The sequence below is a fragment of the Chinchilla lanigera genome, unplaced genomic scaffold (assembly GCF_000276665.1).
Source record: "Chinchilla lanigera isolate Chin_1 unplaced genomic scaffold, ChiLan1.0 scaffold00021, whole genome shotgun sequence".
Lineage (NCBI taxonomy): Eukaryota > Metazoa > Chordata > Mammalia > Rodentia > Chinchillidae > Chinchilla > Chinchilla lanigera.
In genome coordinates this window covers 1117454-1137788 of record NW_004955422.1, presented here as the reverse complement: position 1 = coordinate 1137788, position 20335 = coordinate 1117454, and the positions used below count along the sequence as shown (strand labels likewise).

At 44.0% G+C, this 20335-nt stretch overlaps 1 protein-coding gene across 6 annotated transcripts in view; it reads left to right on the top strand.

The window, feature by feature from the left end:
• Nucleotides 1-20335, top strand: part of LOC102029188 (chromosome unknown open reading frame, human C11orf49) — a 173188-nt gene that overhangs the window by 41340 nt on the left and 111513 nt on the right. For 3 of the 6 annotated variants that reach the window (XM_005384001.2, XM_013513934.1, XM_005384000.2), the window contains one exon: nucleotides 9626-9728. The exons of the other annotated variants lie outside the window; for them this stretch is intronic. In XM_005384001.2, coding sequence (XP_005384058.1) covers nucleotides 9626-9728 — 103 coding nt within the window. The remainder of the gene's footprint in view (nucleotides 1-9625; nucleotides 9729-20335) is intronic. 6 annotated transcript variants of the gene reach the window in all.

Here is a 20335-nt window from a genome sequence, read left to right as displayed (position 1 = left end):
AGTACATTTTATTATGATCAGCAGCTGAGGGCTTTAAGTTTGAACTTCGGTGAAAGCCTCCTTTAAAAAAAAAGATTCTTTAGTTTCTGGAACTTGAAATTACAGGATTCCAACATACTAATTCTGTAGTATGAGATGTAGGCTGGAAATAGTGAGGCAATGGATTTAAGCACTTAGCTTTGACCCGCCCCCGAAAAAATCACCAGTTTTGAGAAGGAGAAAGGGAGATGGGAGGATTAATGGCTGACCAGAGACTGTGAATGTCCAGGCCCTCCACTTTGCACAGCTATTAACTGGTACAATGCAGCTTTTGGTTGAGGGAAGTGGACTTTAGCTTTTTATCCTTTACTTTACATAAAGATCTTTAGTCACCTCTTGTTTTCTGGTTGTCACAGGTGATGTTAGCATATGTGTAAGGCTTTGTTTGCCTGTGGTGTGTCTTTCAGTATTTGAGTTTGACTAGCTGTATAGCAGCACTTCGGTAGTTTGGATACATAGATGTAATGTATTTGTTTTGTTTTATAATTAACTACTGATGTAAAAGATCTTATTTGAAAAGTTGTTCTCTGAAATCTCCACTGATACATGTCACACCACATACTTCTCTAAGGGCCGCCCTGGCCTGCAGTGCAGACCAAAGGCCGGGTTCAAAGTTCAAGGCCCGGCTCTGCTGCAGACCAGCCCTTTGACCTCAGGGAATTTCTGTTGCGCTTCGGAGTCTCCCTTTTATCTTCTATATAATGAGGATAAAATAAAAACACCTAACTCAGAATTGTTGTGAGAAGTAAATGAATTAATACAAAAGCTTACATTGCTGTCTTGCACATAAACATTGCCTGTTGTTATTATATTTATAAATTTAACAACCACTAAGTAAGGTTTGTAATGATCAATGACAGTTCATGGAGAGAGAGGCCGCCTGCATTTATATCCAGGATGTTTCTCAGGATTTCCTTCTGAAGGTGGTATGCTTATAATTTCTTTTTTTCTCGTGGGGCCCAAAGTTAAATTTGACACATAGGTTTTTGTTTTCAATACTAGGAGATAAACCCAGGACCTCTGTTCTCAGCTATACCTTCCACCTCCTTTGTAATAACGTTTTGAGGCAGGGTCTTGCAAATGCTGGGCTCCAACTTGGACCCTCCTGCTTCTGTCTCCCAGAGTGTGGGATCATAGGCGTGTGCCACCCTGCCCGACTATACATAGCTGCTTCATAGAGGTGGGTCATGTTTTATAGAAAGGACTGGTTCTTGGCTAATAATTTTAATTTTTCTCCACTGAAGTTTTACATTTCTTCCTGTACTATACTCCTTGTTTTAGTTACGAAATTATGATTTTGGTAAGGACACACTTAGCTTAATCCAAACATCACACAAGAAGAAAATATAGGATGATACACTTGTAGATGCCTTTTCAAATAGGACACAAAGCACGCGCAAAAAGTCAAAAATAAATACTTTTTTATTATTAGCATTTAAAGCTTCTATACAGAGGCTGGGGGTGTAGTTCAGTGGGTGAGCACTTGGGTAGCATGTGCCAGATCTTGGGTTCAATCCTCAGTAACAAACAAACAAGCAAACAACGTTTCTGTACTATGAAAGAAACCACAGACAAAAGTCATAAGGTGGATGTCTCTGTAACATATATAGAGTTGGAAAGTCTACCAATCAAAAAGAAAAAGACAGGGCTGGGGATTGAGCTCAGGCACAGCGCCTGCCTGGCAAGCGCAAGGTCGTGAGTTCAATTCTGGGTACTGGAAAAAAAAAAAAAGAAAAAGACAACCAAGAGAACCTATCTTACAACTATTACATTGGCAAAATTACAAAGTTTTAGATCAGGAATAAGGAAACAAATATTCCTATGTTGAGTAGGAGTTTAATTGGGAAAAGACACTTTGTAAGAGTAGTTGTCCAAATCTAGTAAAGATGAAAACACATGCACCCTATGTGTGACATGCTGATTCCTTCTCGAGCTGCCTACCCTCAAAACACATGTACCTGGGGAAAGATGCTCCTGAGTATTCAGAAGGCGGAGGGCAACTCCCTGCTGAGTGCTTGCCTAGCATGTGGGGGGCCCTGGGTTGGATCCCAGGCATACACAAAGTTCAACACTGCACGATTTGTTACGGTCAAAACACAGGAATAAGGATGGATAATGAGTATAAGGCCAGGCTAAACTGCATAGCAAGACCCTGTCTCAAAACAAAACAAAAGAAAACAAAAAAAAAAATGGGAACAATCTAAGTATTTTTTAGTGGGAGAAATACTCACCTTTATCTTTGGTAAGTATCAAAAGAGCAAGTTACTTTCATACAGTTTTACGAAAGCCCTCCAGACATTGTTGAGCGAAATAAAGCAAGGTAAAGAAAAGAATATGTCATTTACTTAAAAACAACTTAAAACTTAAAAACAAAATAAGCTCATAAATTATATTTTGAAAGTATGCATCTCAAACTGATATTAACCCCACACACACTCTTTTTCTTTTGACAGTACTTGTATTGAACCCAGAATCTTATTACCTTTGCACTGAGCTACATCCCTAGCTTTTCTTTTTTTTTTTTTTTTTAATTTTTATTTTTTTTGAGACAGAGCCTTGCTAAATAACTAAGTTGCCCAGACTGGGCTGGAACTTGACGGTCCTCCTGACTCGGCCTCCGTGAGTGTTGGAATTACAAGTTTGAGCCACCATATCCAGCTCCTATTGTTACTATGGGAACTGGAATTGGTCTTTAGCCTTTTCTGTATCATTTGAACCTTTAAACATAACTACCTGTGTAATTAGAAATAAATATTTATTAAAATTCAAAGGTCTGAGTTTGTCTGATTTACCCGTTAAGGCTTTTTTCCTAGTATTAATAAGCTTTGGGATTTTTCTTGTTTTGCTTTCATTTCTAGTTAAGGTCTAGTGGAACGCACTGGGTATGGAGTCAAGCCTAAGTCTGAATCCTAGCTCATTAATTTATATTTCAGGCACCTTCCTTAACCTCTCTGAGCTTCAAAAAAAGCGAATATATACTTCACTGGGTTGTTTAAGAATTAAATGTGCACTTCCTGTACCTCTTTGATCAAGGGAAATTGGTCTGAGTGTGGTCTAAGATCAAAGGTGGTGTTCATGGTGATAAAATGTTTCACCACCACACACTGTGCCCTAGGACCAGGATGTACCAACGAGATGGGAGATGTCAGTAGTGAATTGTAGTGGTCTCGGTCGGAGATAAGTCACTGAGCTATTTGTTCCCTACAAGGTCAAATACTGTATTACATCAGTGATTTCTAAATAACAGCGAACTTGGAACTTCTCAGCAGTTTCCACGACAGGTTCGTTGGTTAACAGGCTTACTTTTTACACAACAGTTTGGGTTTAATTCAACAAACATTTATTGGTGCCAGCCAGCATCTGAATCCCAAGTGGCCTCAAAGATGGAAATGTGTCTCAAAAGGACTCTGGTGAGACAGGAAAAAATTAGTTTTTTCTTTAAAAAAAAAAATTAAGGGGCTGGGGATTTAGCTCAGCAGCAAAGCGCCTGCCTGGCAAGCGCAAGGTCGTGAGTTCGGTTCCCAGTACCAGAGAAAAACCAAAAAAAAAAAAAAAAAAATTGAAATGAAAGTAAGGTTGAATATATGTATATTCTCTGCTTCCACTTACCCTGCTATTTCCCTTGTGCAGCCATTAGTTTCACATACAGTAACTCATGAATATTTTTCCACTGAAACTTGTTTATTCTAGTATCTATATGAACTAATAATTAAAAATTTAAGTGGTATAACTGATGTTGTAGGTGGAAATTCTGGACCCCTCCAGCAAAACTTTTCAAATGGGACCCCTTATCATTTAATTACAAAATAAGTAGCTAGCGCTTTGATGGTATTTATGCTTGGGAAGAAACTAAAGCAAAATCGTTTTGGACTTTCCCCATATAAATTAGAGCCTCTTGAGTAATTAGCAGTTAATAAGTGAATGCTTCCCACAAGTTTAAAAGCTGTAGCTAACATGAGTATTGGATTATATATACTGTTATAGGTGTAAGATTTTTATATAGCTCCAGACCCTTGAATATAATTTGTACACATTCTTCTTGTTTTGTTGGTGGTGGTGGTGGTTTTTTTTTAGTACCGGGAATCGAACTCAAGACCTGGCGCTTGCCAGGCAGGCATGGTGCCACTGAGCTATATCCCTGGTCCGAATTCTTGGTTTGATGAACAGAACTTTGAGTGTAAAGGGAGCTAATATTTATTGAACACTTATATCCCAAGAACTATGCTAAAATTATTATATAGATTATTTTATTTTATCCTCACTATAATCTTTGGTGGTAGGTACACTTGGTGCCTGAATTTTACAGAAAGAGCAGAGAGAATAGGTAACTTGCATAAAATCACACTGTAAGTGTCAGAGCTGGAAATCAAATAGAGGTCAGCCTGACTCAGGAGCCCACATTCTTAACAACTGCAGCAAATCGCTGTGCTTTTAAAATCTGTAGCAATATGTAAGGTATGCTCCATAATGTACTATGTAGCAATAACAATAGAATTACTAGTACATTACCTTTGGGATATATATATATATAATGTTTTCTAAATGTAGTTTATTATCAGACATACTCTTAGTATTATACCCATTTTAAAGCAAGAATGACGTGGTGGCGCACAGTTGTAATCCCAGCATTTGGGAGGCCCAGGTAGTAGGATTGCTGCAAGTTTGGGGCCAGCCTGGGCTACATAGTGAGTTGAAGGCCAGCCTGAACCGCATAGGGAGCCCCTGTCTCAAAAAACAAAACAAAACAGAACAGAACCAAAAAGCCGAGTGAGTGGTATAAAGCCGTAGAATGACCAGCGCGGAGTGAGTCAGCAGAACGCAGAAGTTCTTGATGTGTTTACCGCCACCTGTCTGAGTGCTGTGCGGCTCCTGCAGCGCTTCCTGACACTTCGCTGGGCTTTCCGGTGCAGCCTGGCGGAGTTAGAATCACTTGTGCGGACAGTGGCGCTACCTGTGCCGCCGGGCTCCTGTGCGGACTCAGGACAGCAGGGCCTCACTGGCACGTGGTGGAAGAGTCACTGCGGAGCAGAAGAGGAAAAGCGAGTTCAGAGTGTTTTTCCTCTTCCAGGAGGCCAGCGAAATCGCTCAGCTATCTCTGCCCTCCAGGGGTGCAGGTGTGCTGCTTTAATTCTTTAATCATTCACATAAATTAAAGCCTATTTCTTTACATTGAAAAAAAAAATAATATAAAACGACACTCTCCATGTTTTATTGCCAGGCAAGAGCTTTGAACTTCTCTCATTAGGGTTTGATAAACTGAGGATTTTCCAGGGCTGGGTGGCGTGCGCGTAACCGCAGGGGCGCAGCGCTGATAAGAGCTGCGGACGAAGGAGCCACAGGAGCAGCCGGGAGCTCGGCGGCCCCCGCGTACGCCTAACCCTGCCCTGCCCGCCCTCTGCCCGCCCCTTCCCGGCCGCGGCTTAGAGCGCCAGGCTTGGCTCCTTGCTCTCGGAGAGCCGCGGAGGGGTGGGGTGAATACTTTGTGGCGGGGTGTTTCTTTGTAAGAAACTTTGAAATCTGGGGACAAGTTGGAACTTCACCCAAAGGCTGATCGGTATGCAGGTGCGGGCAGGACAGCAGAGCGTGCACACCTGCGCGCTCGGCCCCGGGCACGCGCACATTCAGGCACAGGTGGACCCCTCCATCTCTCCCATGCCTTGTCGAGAGTCGATTTGCCTATTAACATACACCCTACCTCTGGGCTCCGCGCAGAAAGATCATTTTGACCTCCGGAAGTAAATGTTCATGATGAGGCAATATGTTAAGAGCATGGATTCTTGGTATCAGACAAACCTTGGTTCGAATCCTGGCTTCTTTATTTTGTTTGGTTTTGTGGAGACAGGGTCTCTGGTGTAACCCAGGCTGGCCTCAGACTCGTGGTGATCCGCCTGCCTCAGCTTCCCAACAGCTGGGATCACAGGGGTGCGCTGCCCGGCCAGCTCTACCTCTCTACACCTGTGTTATCTTGAGCAAATTACTTTAATTCTTAAGTGTCATTTTCTCCTATTTATAAAATAGATATATAAATACTTGTCATAGGATTGTTGTGAAGATTAAAATGTGCAAAAAATTAGCACATTATCTTACACATTTAATTAAGTTGCACAGGGGCTCAAAACTGGTAACTGTTATTATTTGTGATATTAAACTAAATATCCTACTGGCACATAAATGTCAAACAGGTATGGTTCTTTATTTTTCTGTATTTTTTTTCTCCTTTTTAGTGTAAAGTCTATTTTCCAAAAAATTCCTCTCTGTCTTTTCTTCTTTTTTTCTTTCTTTTTATCTAGGAGGACAAAGTACTTTGATTCTGACTGCTCTGAAAACATTTCCTGTGTGAAGGGCTTTCACACTGACTTTTAGTCCCTGGAGCTAGGGAGGAGAAGCAGCAGGATTTGCTTCTGAGTAGAGCTCTTTCATTTCTACCATCAAAAAGAAAAGAAGAAAAAAAAACCTCCAGTACTAGCCTTAGGTAGATGTAAGTCATAAAAGGCCAGATAGCCCAAGGAAGGACTCTTTTTGTAATATCATGGTAAGTGGTTAGAAGAAAGGCAAGGAAATATAGAGGTGAAAATATAGCTGATTTTAATGCTGGATCTGGCCATTTTTCTTCCCTTGATATACATGGGTTATAATGATTGCTATTTTAAAAACAATGCCAGAGGGGCTGAGGACTTAGCTCAGCGGCAAAGCGCCTGCCTGGCAAGCGCAAGGTCGTGAGTTCGGTTCCCGGTACCAGAGAAAAACCAAAAAAAATAAATAAATAAAATAAAATAAAAATAAAAAATAAAAACAATGCCAGAAATAGGCGTGTATTCTGTGCTTTTGGCCCTGTCTTTCTTTTCCGGGGCACGGAACCCAGGGCCTTGCAGCCATGAAGCGTACACCCCCTACCACGAAGCTATACCCGCTCCCAGTTTGGGACGTTTCTTAAATAGTTTTCCACTTGAGTGAGCTGTGTTGGTTGAAGCACTGTTGTGTTTTCACGTCTTGGGGTGGGCGGCGAGGGTTTGTAGTGTCATTTGGGGACGCCCTCGAGGATAGAGCCTGTCATGGAATAGAAACATGTCACTCTCCTGGACTTCAGACCCTCTGTCACCCAAGTCCATGCTGTCAAACTGAAGACTCACTTGAGCTCAGTTTGGCAGATTAATTTATTTGTTTTATGAACTTCAGTCAGCGAGGAATTCAGGAATAGTTTTCTCTAAGTAGCTATTCTTCTAAATACCCAGCATTCTGTAAGTATCCACTCTTCTGAAATTCCGGTAATGGCTCCATATTTTCCTGAGGTATCAAACTAAAAAAAGGCACGCATTGCCTTCACGGAATTGCTTTTTGGTGGGTTATTTTGGCTCTTGGGTTTTTGGCCTCACCACTCCAGAAGAAAGTATTTTTCTGAATTTTTGGATGGTAAATGAGAACATGAATTAGAAGCTTTTATGCAAAGTGTTCCAGGTTTTCATTGTCACATCTAAAGATAGAATTCCGAGAAGAGGAGGAACCCCAAGAACCCTTTCTGACAGGGTTTTTTTCCCCCTGAGACAGGGTCTTAAACTTTCAGGCCTTCCTTTGCTTGCTGGGTACCTGTACTTTTTTTTTTTTTTCCTGGTACCAGGAATTGAACTCAGGACCTCACACTTGCCAGGCAGGCTCTGCACCACTGAGCTATATCCCTGGCCCAGTACCTGTGCTTTTATAGGTGTGTACTACTGCACACTGCTGATAGTTTTTTTAGTTGGGAAACTTGAGACAGGGTCTTGGTATATAGCTCAGGCTGCCCTTGAACTCTATCCTAGGCTGGCCTGGAACTCATAGCGATCCTCCTGCCTCAGCCTCCTGCTGGAATTACAGGTGTGTGTCACCACACCTGGCTTCTCTGATAAGCTCTTTTTTTTGCCTTGGTTGAGACAGGATGTCACTATGTAGTTCAGGCTGGCCTTGAGCTCACTTTGTAGCCCAGGCCGGTCTCCAACTCACAATAAACCTCCTGCCTCAGCCTCCTGAGTGCTGGGATTACAGGCTTGTGCCACCACGTCCGGCTTTGATAAGCTTTTAAGAAAATTTATCAAGCCTGTGCCGTGTACCAGGCTCTGTGGTGTTTTAGGTGCATTATTTGATTTAATTCTTATAGTCCTACACAGTAGTCAGGGTGGGGTCATTACCCAGATTCATAAAGAAGAAATAGAGTTGGGGAGAATTTGCCTTAAGGTCACATACCAGGAAATGGTAGGGCTGAGAGTTGAACTGGGGTCTCCTTGCATTCCAAAGTCCAAGCTCTTAACCAGTGAATCATAAGCTTCAGCGTACATGAAAAGCGCCAAGGGTACTTATTAAAACTTATTGGGGCTCTAGTTAGAAATTTAAGATCACTGAAGTCTGAGATGGCCAGACCAGGAATGTGTGTGTGTGTGTGTTGCCGACGCTCAAACCCGGGGCCTCATGTACTGTACTAAGCAAGAGTTTGGCCCTGAGCCCCATCCCGGCCTCCAAGGCTGTGTTTTAATAGGGCACCCCATGTGATTCCCAGCGAGGAGCTCATGGGCCATACTTAGAGGAGTAAAGTTGAATTGTACTGCTTTGCATGCAGGTAAAGGAGAAAATAGGTATAGACTGACAATCCAAGATTAAACTGTGGAAAACAGAGCATGTGTCAAACCCAGCTCAAATAAATTCTGTCACAATCCCGTGATTAATTCACACCTTTCTTAGTTACCACAAGCACCAAAAACATGATGTCTGATAAATCAAGCCATCCAGATTCCGTGCTCTTGGTTTTTTGTTTTTGTTTTGTTTTGTTTTGTACTGGGAATCAAACTCAGGACCTTGCCCTTGCCAGGCAGGCACTGTGCCACTGAGCTGTATCCCCCGCCCTTGTTTGTTTGTTTTGGTTTAAATGTTTGTCTGTTTTTGTTTTTTGAGACAGGATCTCAGCTATGTAGCCCAGGCTGGCTTCAAACTCTCAGTGATCTTCTTGCCTCAGCTGCCTGAGTGCTGGGATTACAGGTGTAACCGCACACCTGGCCTCCATGCTCGTGTTATTTGTCGAGGTTAATAACTTACAAAGACAAGGGTCCTGGAATTTTCATGGTTCTCAAAGCTTTTTCAGTGACCTTCTAGGTGAAGGAACGGAAACTTGTTCATGGTTAGACTGTCCATGCCCCGAGTGCACTTCCGGACGCACGGCACGCGAGAGACTGGTGGGAGGCAGAAAGCAAGAGCTCCCAGGTGTGTCTCCGAAGCCGCTCAGGGACCCAGTCCACCCTGAAACGAAGGACTGAGAGGTGCTGCCCCGACAGCAGGCTGCGTGGCGGTCCCGCATCGTCTGCGTTCCGGTCACAATGTCGGGGCTCAGTCAGGGCCGGCAGGGTTGTCTGCCTGTCCCGGGCCACTCACAAGGGCATAGCTGATGCCTTCAGCGACTTCCATGGCCTTCTGCTGGGACGGGGCCTTGCGTTCTGATCTTTTTTTCTTGGCACCAGGAATTGAACTCAGGGCCTCGAGTTTGCCAGGCAGGCGCTGTACCGCGGAGCTACATCCCAGGCGCCTTGCTCGTTAATCTGTCTCCCTTGCTTGCTTTTGTCTGCAGCTCAGCGCCATGTGCTCACGTACATGGAGGACGCCGTGTACCAGCTGCTGGAGAACAGGGAGGACATCAGCCAGTATGGCATTGCCAGGTTCTTCACAGAATAGTAAGTGCGGGGCACTCTGGTGAAGGGAGTGGGGCTACAGGAAGACTCTCGTGGCACAATGATCCCGAAGTAGCAATGAACGCTCCAGCATGTGTGAAACACGCCTTTGGCGCAGCTAGTTGAACCCAGTGACATTTGTCTATGGGACCTTAACAACTGCTGTTTCATTGGCTAGATCTGTCCCGATTTATATATATGTCCCCATTTTATATATGTATATTTGTTTGTTCTGAGACAGGATCTTGCTATGTAGTTCAGGCTGGCCTTGAATTCACTTTAGGGCCCAGGCTGGCCTGGAATTCACAGCAATCCTCCTGCCTCAGCCTCCCAAGTGCTGGGATTACAGGTATGTGCCACCATGCTCTGCCTGATTGTAATTTTTAACTTTCTCCTTTACTCAGAGTACTCACTCTATTTTCCTTCAGTTGGCGATTGTTTAGTCTGTTTTACATGGCTGGCTTTTCTCATGGAGTGTAGGATGATGTTCTATTGCAGTTTTCTTGCTATAGGATGTTGTACTAATTACTGAATGATTTAAGAATATTTCTAATGACTATCTTGGGTTGCTGTTACATCATAGCAGTGCTGCAATTGTGCCCGGGGCCTTGTGTATGCTAAGCAACCTCCGAGATACTCCTCTAGCTCTTTTTTATTTTACTTTTGAGACAGAATCTTGCTAAATTCACACACTATCCTCAAATTGAGGATCTTCCTGCTTCAACTTCCCAAAGACTGAGATTATAGGTGTGCACTGGCGTGCCAGTGCTTAGATTATGTTTTTGAAAGTTCAAGTATACCTGGGGTATATAAAAGTCAAAAATGTTACTACTTTTACAATCTCACAGAACTGTGTTAGGCTAAATGAGACAACCCCTTCAAGCACTTTTATCTTCATGAAATCATGAAACCATTATCATTATTACTTTTTTTCTTTTTTCTTTTTGTTTTTTTTTTTCCACTAGCGGGAATCGAACTCATGTCCTTGCGCTTGCCAGGCAGGCGCTGTACCACTGAGCTAAATCCCCAGCCCCCAGTTACTATTATTTTATTTTTTACTTTTTGTGGTACTGGGGCTTGAATCCAGGGTCTTTACACTGGCCTACATCCCCAGCCCTTTTTATTTTTTGTTTTGAGACAGTCGCTGAGTTGCCCAGACTGGGCTTGAACTCGCAACCTTCTTGTCACAGCCTCCCAGAGTGCTGAGATTACAGGCATGTGCTGCCGTGCTTGGCTGAAAGCATTATTTTTATTACCAATATACCATTACATACTTGAATTCTCTTTCCCTTTTTTCTGGTTTATTGGGAACATTCTAAGAAAAGTAGCCTGTCACAGGGTTCCTTTTTTTTTTTGGTTTTTTGGTTTTTCTCCGGTACCGGGAACCGAACTCACGACCTTCTGCTTGCCAGGTAGGTGCTTTGCCGCTGAGCTAAATCCCCAGCCCCATAGGGTTCCTTTTAAGATGAGTCATGAACTAAAGTCTCTCTTCCTTGAACATAGATCTCCCCCCAGCTAGTCTCCAGAGGCTCTTTGGAGATGAGACAGCTACTCTAATGGCCTCAGCTTGGATTGCTGTGAGAGGAATACTTCGCTCTCCGCCCTCGCGCTTCTGTTGTCGAGCTAGAGTCCTTGTCATTAAAATCCAGGTTTCTGGTTTATGGATTGGGATTTTTAATTCTCAGGGAAAACAAGCTTTCTGGAGGACAGCCGGTCCCTTCTCCCTGCCTTGGACAGGAGTTGTACCTGTCCGCGCGGTGGGGACTGAAGCAAGTGAAGTGGGCGGGGAGTGAAGTCTGACACTGGATCACTTTCTTGGCTTTTACAGAACTGACAAGCCGGGGGCTCAAGTTTCTAGGCCGCTAATTGGTCCCAGCGCCCTGAGGGCTCCTGGTCGAAAGAAACAGACTCTACTAGGGGCAGTGCTTCTTCCAGGCTTGTTTTCATCTCACCCCCCCCCCCATTGTAAGTCTCTTCGGGTTATACTATCTCCTCGGTTGTAGGCGTCATTTCTTCTTCATCTTTGTTGTTGCAGTACTTGGCAGGATGTTTAGCGTGTAATATATTTTAGGTAGATGTTTCTTGAATCTGTAGCTGTATCTGTATTTTAATCTGTCGCATACCACCTCGTCTTATTCTTAATATTGTTGTAAGGAATATTTGCTTCATTTTCCCTTTATTGTTGATTTTTGGTTAAAGTCTATATTCTGCCCTCTGAGAAGCTGTACACCATGTGTCTAGTGCTCCAAAAGCAAACCCAGCAGTTCATGTAACTGGTGCTGAACTCTGGAGAACTCTTGGAGGCTTGTAACTGTTGAGAGGGCCATTGAGTGTAGATAGCTTCTCCTCCATGATACACTGTTGGCAAAAAAACCTATGATTTTTCACAGCACTGATAGAAATCTAGTTGCCAAATGAGCTCTTTCTCATTCCCAGGAAAATAAAATCACGTAATGTATGTGAGTGGCACATACCTGATGTGTCTATAACCCTAAGTAAGTATCAGATTGGCCCAAGGTAAGGGATTTTGAGAATGGAAACTTGAACCAGCATCAAAGCTCCAAAAAAACACTTTTTACAAAGATTTGAAAGGTACAGCTGTATGACAGAATGGGAAAGTAGTAGAAATGGTATTTGGTTGACAAGGAGGCCTGCATGATAGAAGCTTCTGATTGTACTGATTGTGACTTTGATTTATCTGGTGAAAATCCTCCTCTTCCTGGCCTGCCATTTATATAGATTCATAGGAGAAGCATGATGAAGTGAGAAGAAGAGGAAGATGAGCTCTTAGTTCTTAAAAGTCCTCACTCTTTAACTTTGGGCCAGTTTTTGAAATCTGGGCCTCAGTTGCCTTATCCATGAAATGGGTTGAATAAAGCCTTAAATGCTAATAATAGAATAATTGAAAGTACCGCAGGCACTTTTTATTAAACTCATACTACATCCCATTCACGGCAGTTCTTTGATATGTAAGTCCTATAATTATCTCTATTACTGATGAGGAAACTGAGCAAAGAGCTTTTTCAAGTTCAGGAGCTAGGAAGTGTCAGAGCCAGGAATCAGCCAGGCGTGGTGGTGCATGCCTGTAATTCTAGCACTTGGGAGGCTGAGGCAGGAGGATTGTCTCGAGTTCGAGACCAGCCTGAGCTATAAAGTGAGCTCAAGGCCAACCTGAACTGCATAGCGAGACCCTGCCTCAAACAAAAACAGAGTCAGAAATCAGGCGTTGTCCCTAGTGTTGTAGTCTGCTGCTCCCTCTCAAGTCCCTTCACTGCCTAACATTGGAGGCCTGCCCGGAGCCCATGTGGAGGTCTCACCGTCTACATTCGCAGATTTTCCCTCCCTGCCAACTACACTCTGTAAGCTCGTTACTTAACCTTGTCTGGTGACCTGGTCCATTGCCATTTAAATGCTTAGCATCAGCCTTCTGTGGGAAACACTTGGAGCTGTCTCTAGATTGCAGGAAAAGTGATTTTAAAAAAATATGTTGATTGTCCACTTGCCGCAGTTTGGAGTTCACACCTCCTCATGCATTCGGTGATGGGTGACTTACCCAGCACAATGACAGAAGTACCCTCAGGCATTGTCTTTGGAGGCTTTTCTGCTGACTGTCTTCTGAGGGGCTGCCGCCCTCTCACCTGGGCCGTCAGCCCTTGTTTGTTCGTGTTTTCAAACAAGGTCGCGATTGTTCCAGCAAATCTAGGTGAAAGTGAGACCGGCTGTCCCAGTGGTACCGAGTGTGCCTGGGAGCTGTGGGCTCTGGGGATCATATTCCTCCAGACACTCCGGACAGGAGGACACTAGACCCCGGGGACTCTCCTTTGCGCTGTGCATCACCGCACCTAAGCCCTGTCCCTCCACCGGGCGGGAGAAGGGATTCAGATTTAGAGTCGCTGCCCAAAGGCTACACCGAGTCAGCTGCGGGTCAGCCCCCAGCAGAAATGTGGGGAAGAAAACGAGGCCGAGGAGCTTCGACTTAGAGACCACAGCAGAGAGTGAGCAGGGTCTTGTGGTGAGGACAAAACGAGAACTGTGGCTTTTTAAGACATTGGAAAATAATGAGAAGAGAAAAACAAGTGGAAATCTGAGCATTCCTATCAGAATTGTGAGCCACTCCTTACGGGCTAAATTGATAGTTACAACCCTGTGGCTTCAGGAGCTTGACCTCCGCATACTGGTACAGAAAAAAATGACACTCTGCAGCCCTGCACCATGGGCCAGGAGAGCTCATGCCTTAATATGACCAAGTGTTTTTGATTTTTTTTCAGCACTGAGGATTGAACCCAGGCCCTCACACATGTTAAGCAAGTGCTGTACCACTGAGCTACATTCCCAGCCCATGAAATAGCATTTTAGTAAACAAGCAAACTGAGCTGGGTGTACACTTGTAATCCAGCTCTCTGGGAGGCTGAGGCAGGAAGATCCCAAATTCAAGCCCAGTCTAGGCAATTCATACATAAAGTCGAGTGTGAGTGAGTGTGCACATGTGTGTGTGCGTGCACATACACACACACACAAAGTGATGATGATGAGCGTAATGATAGGTGATAAACACTGTGTGCCTGGCACTGTTCCAAGCATATAATATGATCTCATTCTTTACAACTCTGTGAGCTGGGATATTAGTATTACCCTTATTTTACACATCTGGAAATTCAGGCACAGAAAAGTAACACTCGCCAGGTTATACAGCTAGTGACTATTACAGGTCAAATAACAAAACAACCAGGACAGTGTGATTTACAGGCTGGCCAGAGGCCTCTTGGAGATATTTGAGGGCTCATTCTATCAGAGAACCAGTGACCTAGCTCACAGGCTGACTCACCTCTTTGCCCACCGTGATTACCTTGCTGCCCTTATCCTGAAAAGATAGTTCGGTGGAATTGCTGCTAGTCAGAACGGAGAGCCCTCAGCAGGTGGAGTTCCTAGAGAGCCACTTCACAGGTAGCTGGCCTTCCTCAGCCCTGCTCCCGTTTGATAAGTGAAAGTAATAAAGCAGTCATAAGATGATTCCTTATCTATCATGGATATAAACATGGAGGTGGAAAGCTTTGTCAGTTTTTAGAAAAGGAAAGTTAATTTCATTCTGAGACATAGTAATGGTCAAATTCAATTAGAAGTCGCATACTGTTTGTTACATTCTAGTAGTAAAAGGTTTCAGCATCAGAACCTTATTGTTTCCATTAGATAAATCCATGAAATGTGAACTTTGTTAATTCACTGTTAGAGAAAAAAAGGAGATTCTAGTAGTGCATGTTTCTAATTCGCTTAAAATAGAACTCCAATGGAGACACCTACGATTGTAAAATACAGACTGTTCCTTTTTTAAACGTACTGAGCCCTATGAAGGATGGCCCACTGACCTACAGCGATGAGGGCGTAACCTTTGGGTTCTCACGCTGGCAGATATTTTTAGGGCTATCCTCCATCTAAGTAACGTTATCCTCCATCTAAGTATCCTCCATTTAAGTAACGTTGTTTTGGGTTCTTCTTTGTCCATAACAACGGAGGAGCCGAGAACTGGGGCAAGGAGGAACACATCTGACAAAGCAGGGCTCTGCCGACTTCCGGCTTACAGCTGGGAGCGCGGGGCGGACTGGAGGCTTCTCCGAGCCACTTCTGCTCCATGCTTTGCCTACTTATTGTTGTTAAATTGAGCCAGAATGTGGGGTGGTGAAGTAATGGTGACTAATCCTATTACAGTCTTCTTCAAAAGGGCCAGTGCATCTCCCTGCAGCCAGCCCCCTCCTGCCTTTTTTCCATCTTTCAGTTCTTAGCTGGAGTTGACACATTGTAACAGAAAATTAGCCATTTCTCATTGTCAGCATCTGGATTCTCACAGACTCAGAGAATTGCCAGGAATAGATTTTGCCTTCAGTTAAAGCAACCCATCCGCTCTGTTACTGGCCCAGACGCTTCGGTTAAGCTATCGTTTGTGAAACCTATAGAGGATTGTGGGTCTTTTTTTATATAAGCAGAAGTGTGTGATCGCTGGAGGACCCCAGGGAGCCGCAGCAGTGAATTAAGAGTCACCAAAATCTGTTCTGACACTGAAAAATTGAGGAGCCTTGAGCGTCGGGGGAACTGCCTGTTCGCATCTCGCTTCTCCCTTCCGTGCACCTTATGCTTACAGGAGACCATCCAGCAGCCCTGGACCTGGTCACGGAGGAAGCAATGTCACAGCCCGCTGCCCCCCTGCTTCATTCAGAAGCCCGAGCCCGAGGGTAGAGAAGCTATAACTGGGCCTGGCTTCTCCCTGTCAAGGAAGACCCTGCTTCCCCTCCGCTCCTTGCTCCAAGTTAGTGAAACTTAGCTGTTGTGAAACCATCCAGTGAGAGGAAGTGAACGAATACCATCCTTGGCCAAAGAGTTTGTAAGACCCAGTAATAATATTCCTGTTTTCATGGGAGCTGCTTTTGCACTAGCTAATATAAAACTTAGGTTTAATTCTTCACACTAAAATATCTCCCTGTAGGGAAATAACTTGATTTATTTCTATGTATAAATAATGTAAAGGATTTTTACTTGATCCAAGCCCTGATAGTCCTCCCCACCACCACTCCGGTAATTCCCGTAATTCCCTGAGCACGCCTCTGGTGATCAAGTAGACAGATGCGAATCTGAAAGAACAAATCCGTTGTGCTATTAGTAATGTAACACAGCTCATCAGAAGGGAAGAAACTTGACTTCATCAACAACAGAACCATTTAAATTCCTCTGTGCTTTTAATTTCTTCCACGATTTGCTCAGCACTTCAGGAGATCCATGGTGCTGGCGGCACAGGCCTGGCGCAAGAGCAGGAAAGAATGACACAATCTGGCACCTTAGCCAGAAGGTCTTTAATGAACTGGTACGGGGCAGAGGGGGCGGAGGGGAAGGAGGAAGGACAGCTAGGATTTTGGCAGCCATGCAAAAGTTCCTCCCTGAGAAAAGTGAAATGAAAGTTGCACGAAGCTTCCCTCTGGTCTTACGACGCGCTGAAATGTTTGTCTCCCAGCTCCCGGGTCCGCAGCAGGTGCATCTTTCAGCCAGGGGCCTCCCCACCACACGGGGTTTCCTGGGACCGCTCAAGAGGGGTCAGAGCCAATCAGTTTCCTGTCTGAAGACAGATCTGGAATTCCTGTTTTCAGCTATCAGACTCCGCACTAACTAGCGCAGAGCAAACTGTCCCATCCAAAACTGATAGAAGTGTGTACATTTATTTTAGGACAGGTAGGTTCTAGGGTTGCTGGCTCTCATGAGAGCAGTTTGTGTAGAGCATTGTTTCCTAGGTGATGTAGAGGCAGCCTTGAATTCATCTTCTTGTCATTAGATAAGAGCAACAATAAATGTCTTTGTTAACGTCCTTGAGTAGTACTTTCCCAGGTCTCAGTCACTACTAGGGACAGTAATACTTCCCTTACAGGATTTATGCAAATTGAGTGAAGTGGCGTGCATCAAGTATCTGGCCATACACGATTCATTTCCTTTAGTGACGTTCTCTCTTAGCTTCAGTGTTCTGAGAGCTTTGGTTCCCTTACTTGTGGGGCTCTTAGAAAGTGGTTGTCTTCCCCTTCTTCCTCTCTAGAGTTGAAGCTCTTGAAGACTTCAAATTCTCTCTTATTTTCTTTTGGTGTCAGGAGTCGAACTCAGGACCTCATGCTTGCCAGGCCGGCGCCGTGCCGCTGAGCTACATCCGCGGCCCTCTCTCTTGTTTTCTACAGTACTTCCTGCCTAGCCTGCATTTGTGTACTCTTTTTGGAGATGAAACACTTGATGACTTCCTGCATGACTAATGGCTGTTTCATGCTGGCCGCTTTGCTCGTCATTTAAATCATTCAGAGAATGGCCCGACAAAGCTTTTCTGCCTTTTTCCCTTCCACGATAGCATGTGCCAACTTCCTGTCTCTTTCCCCTTTTTGCTGCCTCCTAAGACGAAACAGTCAAGGTGTAACGGGGGAGCCGAGTCCCCAGGTCCGCCCAGCTGTCTGGGTCCTGCTCTGCGCTCTCGCGGTGCAGGGATGTGTACGAGGTAATGAAAAGCAGACCTTCTCTGCTGAGGTCATCGCTCCTCGCGCTGGCAGCCTGCGGCAGGAAGCTGTTTATCTGTGCTTGCGGAGCCCAGCTCCAGCCGTGGAGCAGCTGGAATGTATGGAGAAACCACAGCCCGAAGAGAGAATGTTGCACAGGCAGCTCCACGCAGGGACAGCACATTTACACCACACAGGCAGCAGCTTACATGTGTGGGCGAAGCTGTTTATCTGCACACTCTCATACTTCACCGACGTGCAGTCCATGCGCCCCGCCTCCCTGGGGGGGGCACCAAGAGAATGTACCCCTGTGTCCACATTGCCCTAAACATCCACCAGCCAACCAGAAAGCAAAGAGGACCATGGAAAGTTTGCTGCAGGAAACGCCTTCTCAAGGTAGTGTACTTCTCAGTCAAGTTTGATGTTTAGAATTTTAAACCATCCAGGCCCCATCACGGGAACATACAGGCACACTATCTCTTGCATGTTTTTTCCAACTAAATGTTTTCTTCATCCCTTTAGCAAATATTAAGTATTGGGTTTGTTTTTGTCTTTTTAAAACAGGTTTTGATAGGCAGTTCAGGCTGGCCTTGAACTCACATTGTAGCACAGGCTGGCCTCGAACTTGCAGTGATCCCCCTGCCTCAGCCTCCCAAGTGCTGGGATGACAGGCGTACACCACCACACCCAGCTAAATATTGTTACAGAGTTTCAAATGTGGTCTGTGTCAGTGGGAATATAAGATGCAGTCGTTTGTAAGGAGATGCAATCTGGTGGAAGAAATAGTGCTTACTGATGAACAACTAAAGAACAATATAAGACCTTGTACAATGGCATTTAGGTCAGGCGGCCCAGTGCGCTGGGAATTGAGCATGAGGTGAAATGGCGGCTGTTAGTTAAATAAGGGTAGGTAATTAAGAGCTGACTAGCAGGACCTGGGAAAGGGTAGGATGTGAAAGGAGGCATTGTTATGTCAATCAAAGCACTGGTGTAGAGGGTTAAAAATGTCCCACTTTCATGTCTTACTTGGCGTACACTCACCCGTTTGTGATCACGGGCAGGTTGCTTAGCCACACCTCCAAACTGGGGAACTCTTATATAAAATGTAAAATTCCATATTGCATGAGTTTTTGGCAGGATTAAATGAAGTAATGAATGTAAAGTATTCCACCTAAGATTTAGTAAGTATGAAATAAATGCTATTTTTTTTTTTGTTTTTTTTTTCCGGTACTGGGAATTGAACTCATGACTTCACGCTTGCCAGGCAGGTGCTGTGCCGTTAAGCTGAATCCCCAGCCCTATAAATGCTATTGTTGGTAGCCATTCATTCATTCAACAAACACTTGCTTAGTAGTCTAGAAACGAGGAATGCAGCAGTGAACAAGAAGGGCGAAAAGTCCCAACCCTTATGATGCTTTCCATTCTGACATTATCTTTATGTCACCTTTTTAATATGTGTGTAGTAAGTTTTGACTTAAAAAACAGTTGCAAAAATGATACGGAGCTCCCCCATCCCTCTCATCCACCTTCCACTGGGGGTGACAACTCCCATAACCCTGGCAGAATTATCAGCTAGGAACTTGTTTTTAATTCAGAACTACTGGGGTGAGGCTCTGTGGTAGAACATTTGCCTCCCATGTGTTCAGTCCTCAGCACCACAAAACAAAACAAAACAAAACAACCTACTAATCCATAGATCTTATTTGAACCACCCCCCCCCTCGCCTTTTTTTTCTTTTTTTGAGACAGGGTCTTGCTGTGTAGTTCAGGCTGGCCTGGACTTACTATGTAACCCAGGATGGCCTTGAACTCACAAACAGTTCTCCTGCCTCAGCCTCCTGAGTGCTGGGATTATAGGCATGCACTACCACACCTGGCTTCACCCTTATTTTTTATTTTTTTTGTACCAGGAATTGAACTCAGGACCCTGTGCTTGCCAGGCAGGCGCTTGTGCTGCTGAGCTATATCCCTGACCCTTTGCCCTTTTTTTTGAAGGGCAGATTGTGTGTGTGGGGGGTATCACTTTAGCTTGACAGTAGTTACACCATTCCATTCCTTCTGGCTTCCACTCATTCTGCTGAGAATAAGCTCTCAGTCTTATTTACTCTTTAGAAAATAACCCTTTATCTCTAGTTGTTTTGGGTATGTTTCTCCTTGGTCTTTGGGTTTGAGAAGTTCTACATAGAGTGTCTAGGTTTGTATATATATGACATTCTATGTAGAACTTCCCAAATATATATATATATATATATAGTATTTTTAGGACTCTTGGAGCCTGTAGCTATAAAGCTTTTGTCAGTTTTAGAAAATTCTCAATAATTAGCTTTGCAAATTCACTTCTGTTCTACTTTTTTTTTTTTTTCACTCCTTTTGGGATTCAGTTACATAAACATTAGACCCTTTCATACTATCTGCTGCCTTTAATGTACTTTTCTGCATTTTCTATCACTTTGTCTTTTATACTTCATTTATCTTCAGATCTATCTTCTAGTTCATTAATTTGCTCTTCATTTGTGTCTGATTGCTGAAATCCATCTACTGAATTCTTAAGTTTATTATTATATTTATTAGTTTATGAAAGTATGGTTATTACAAAAAATAA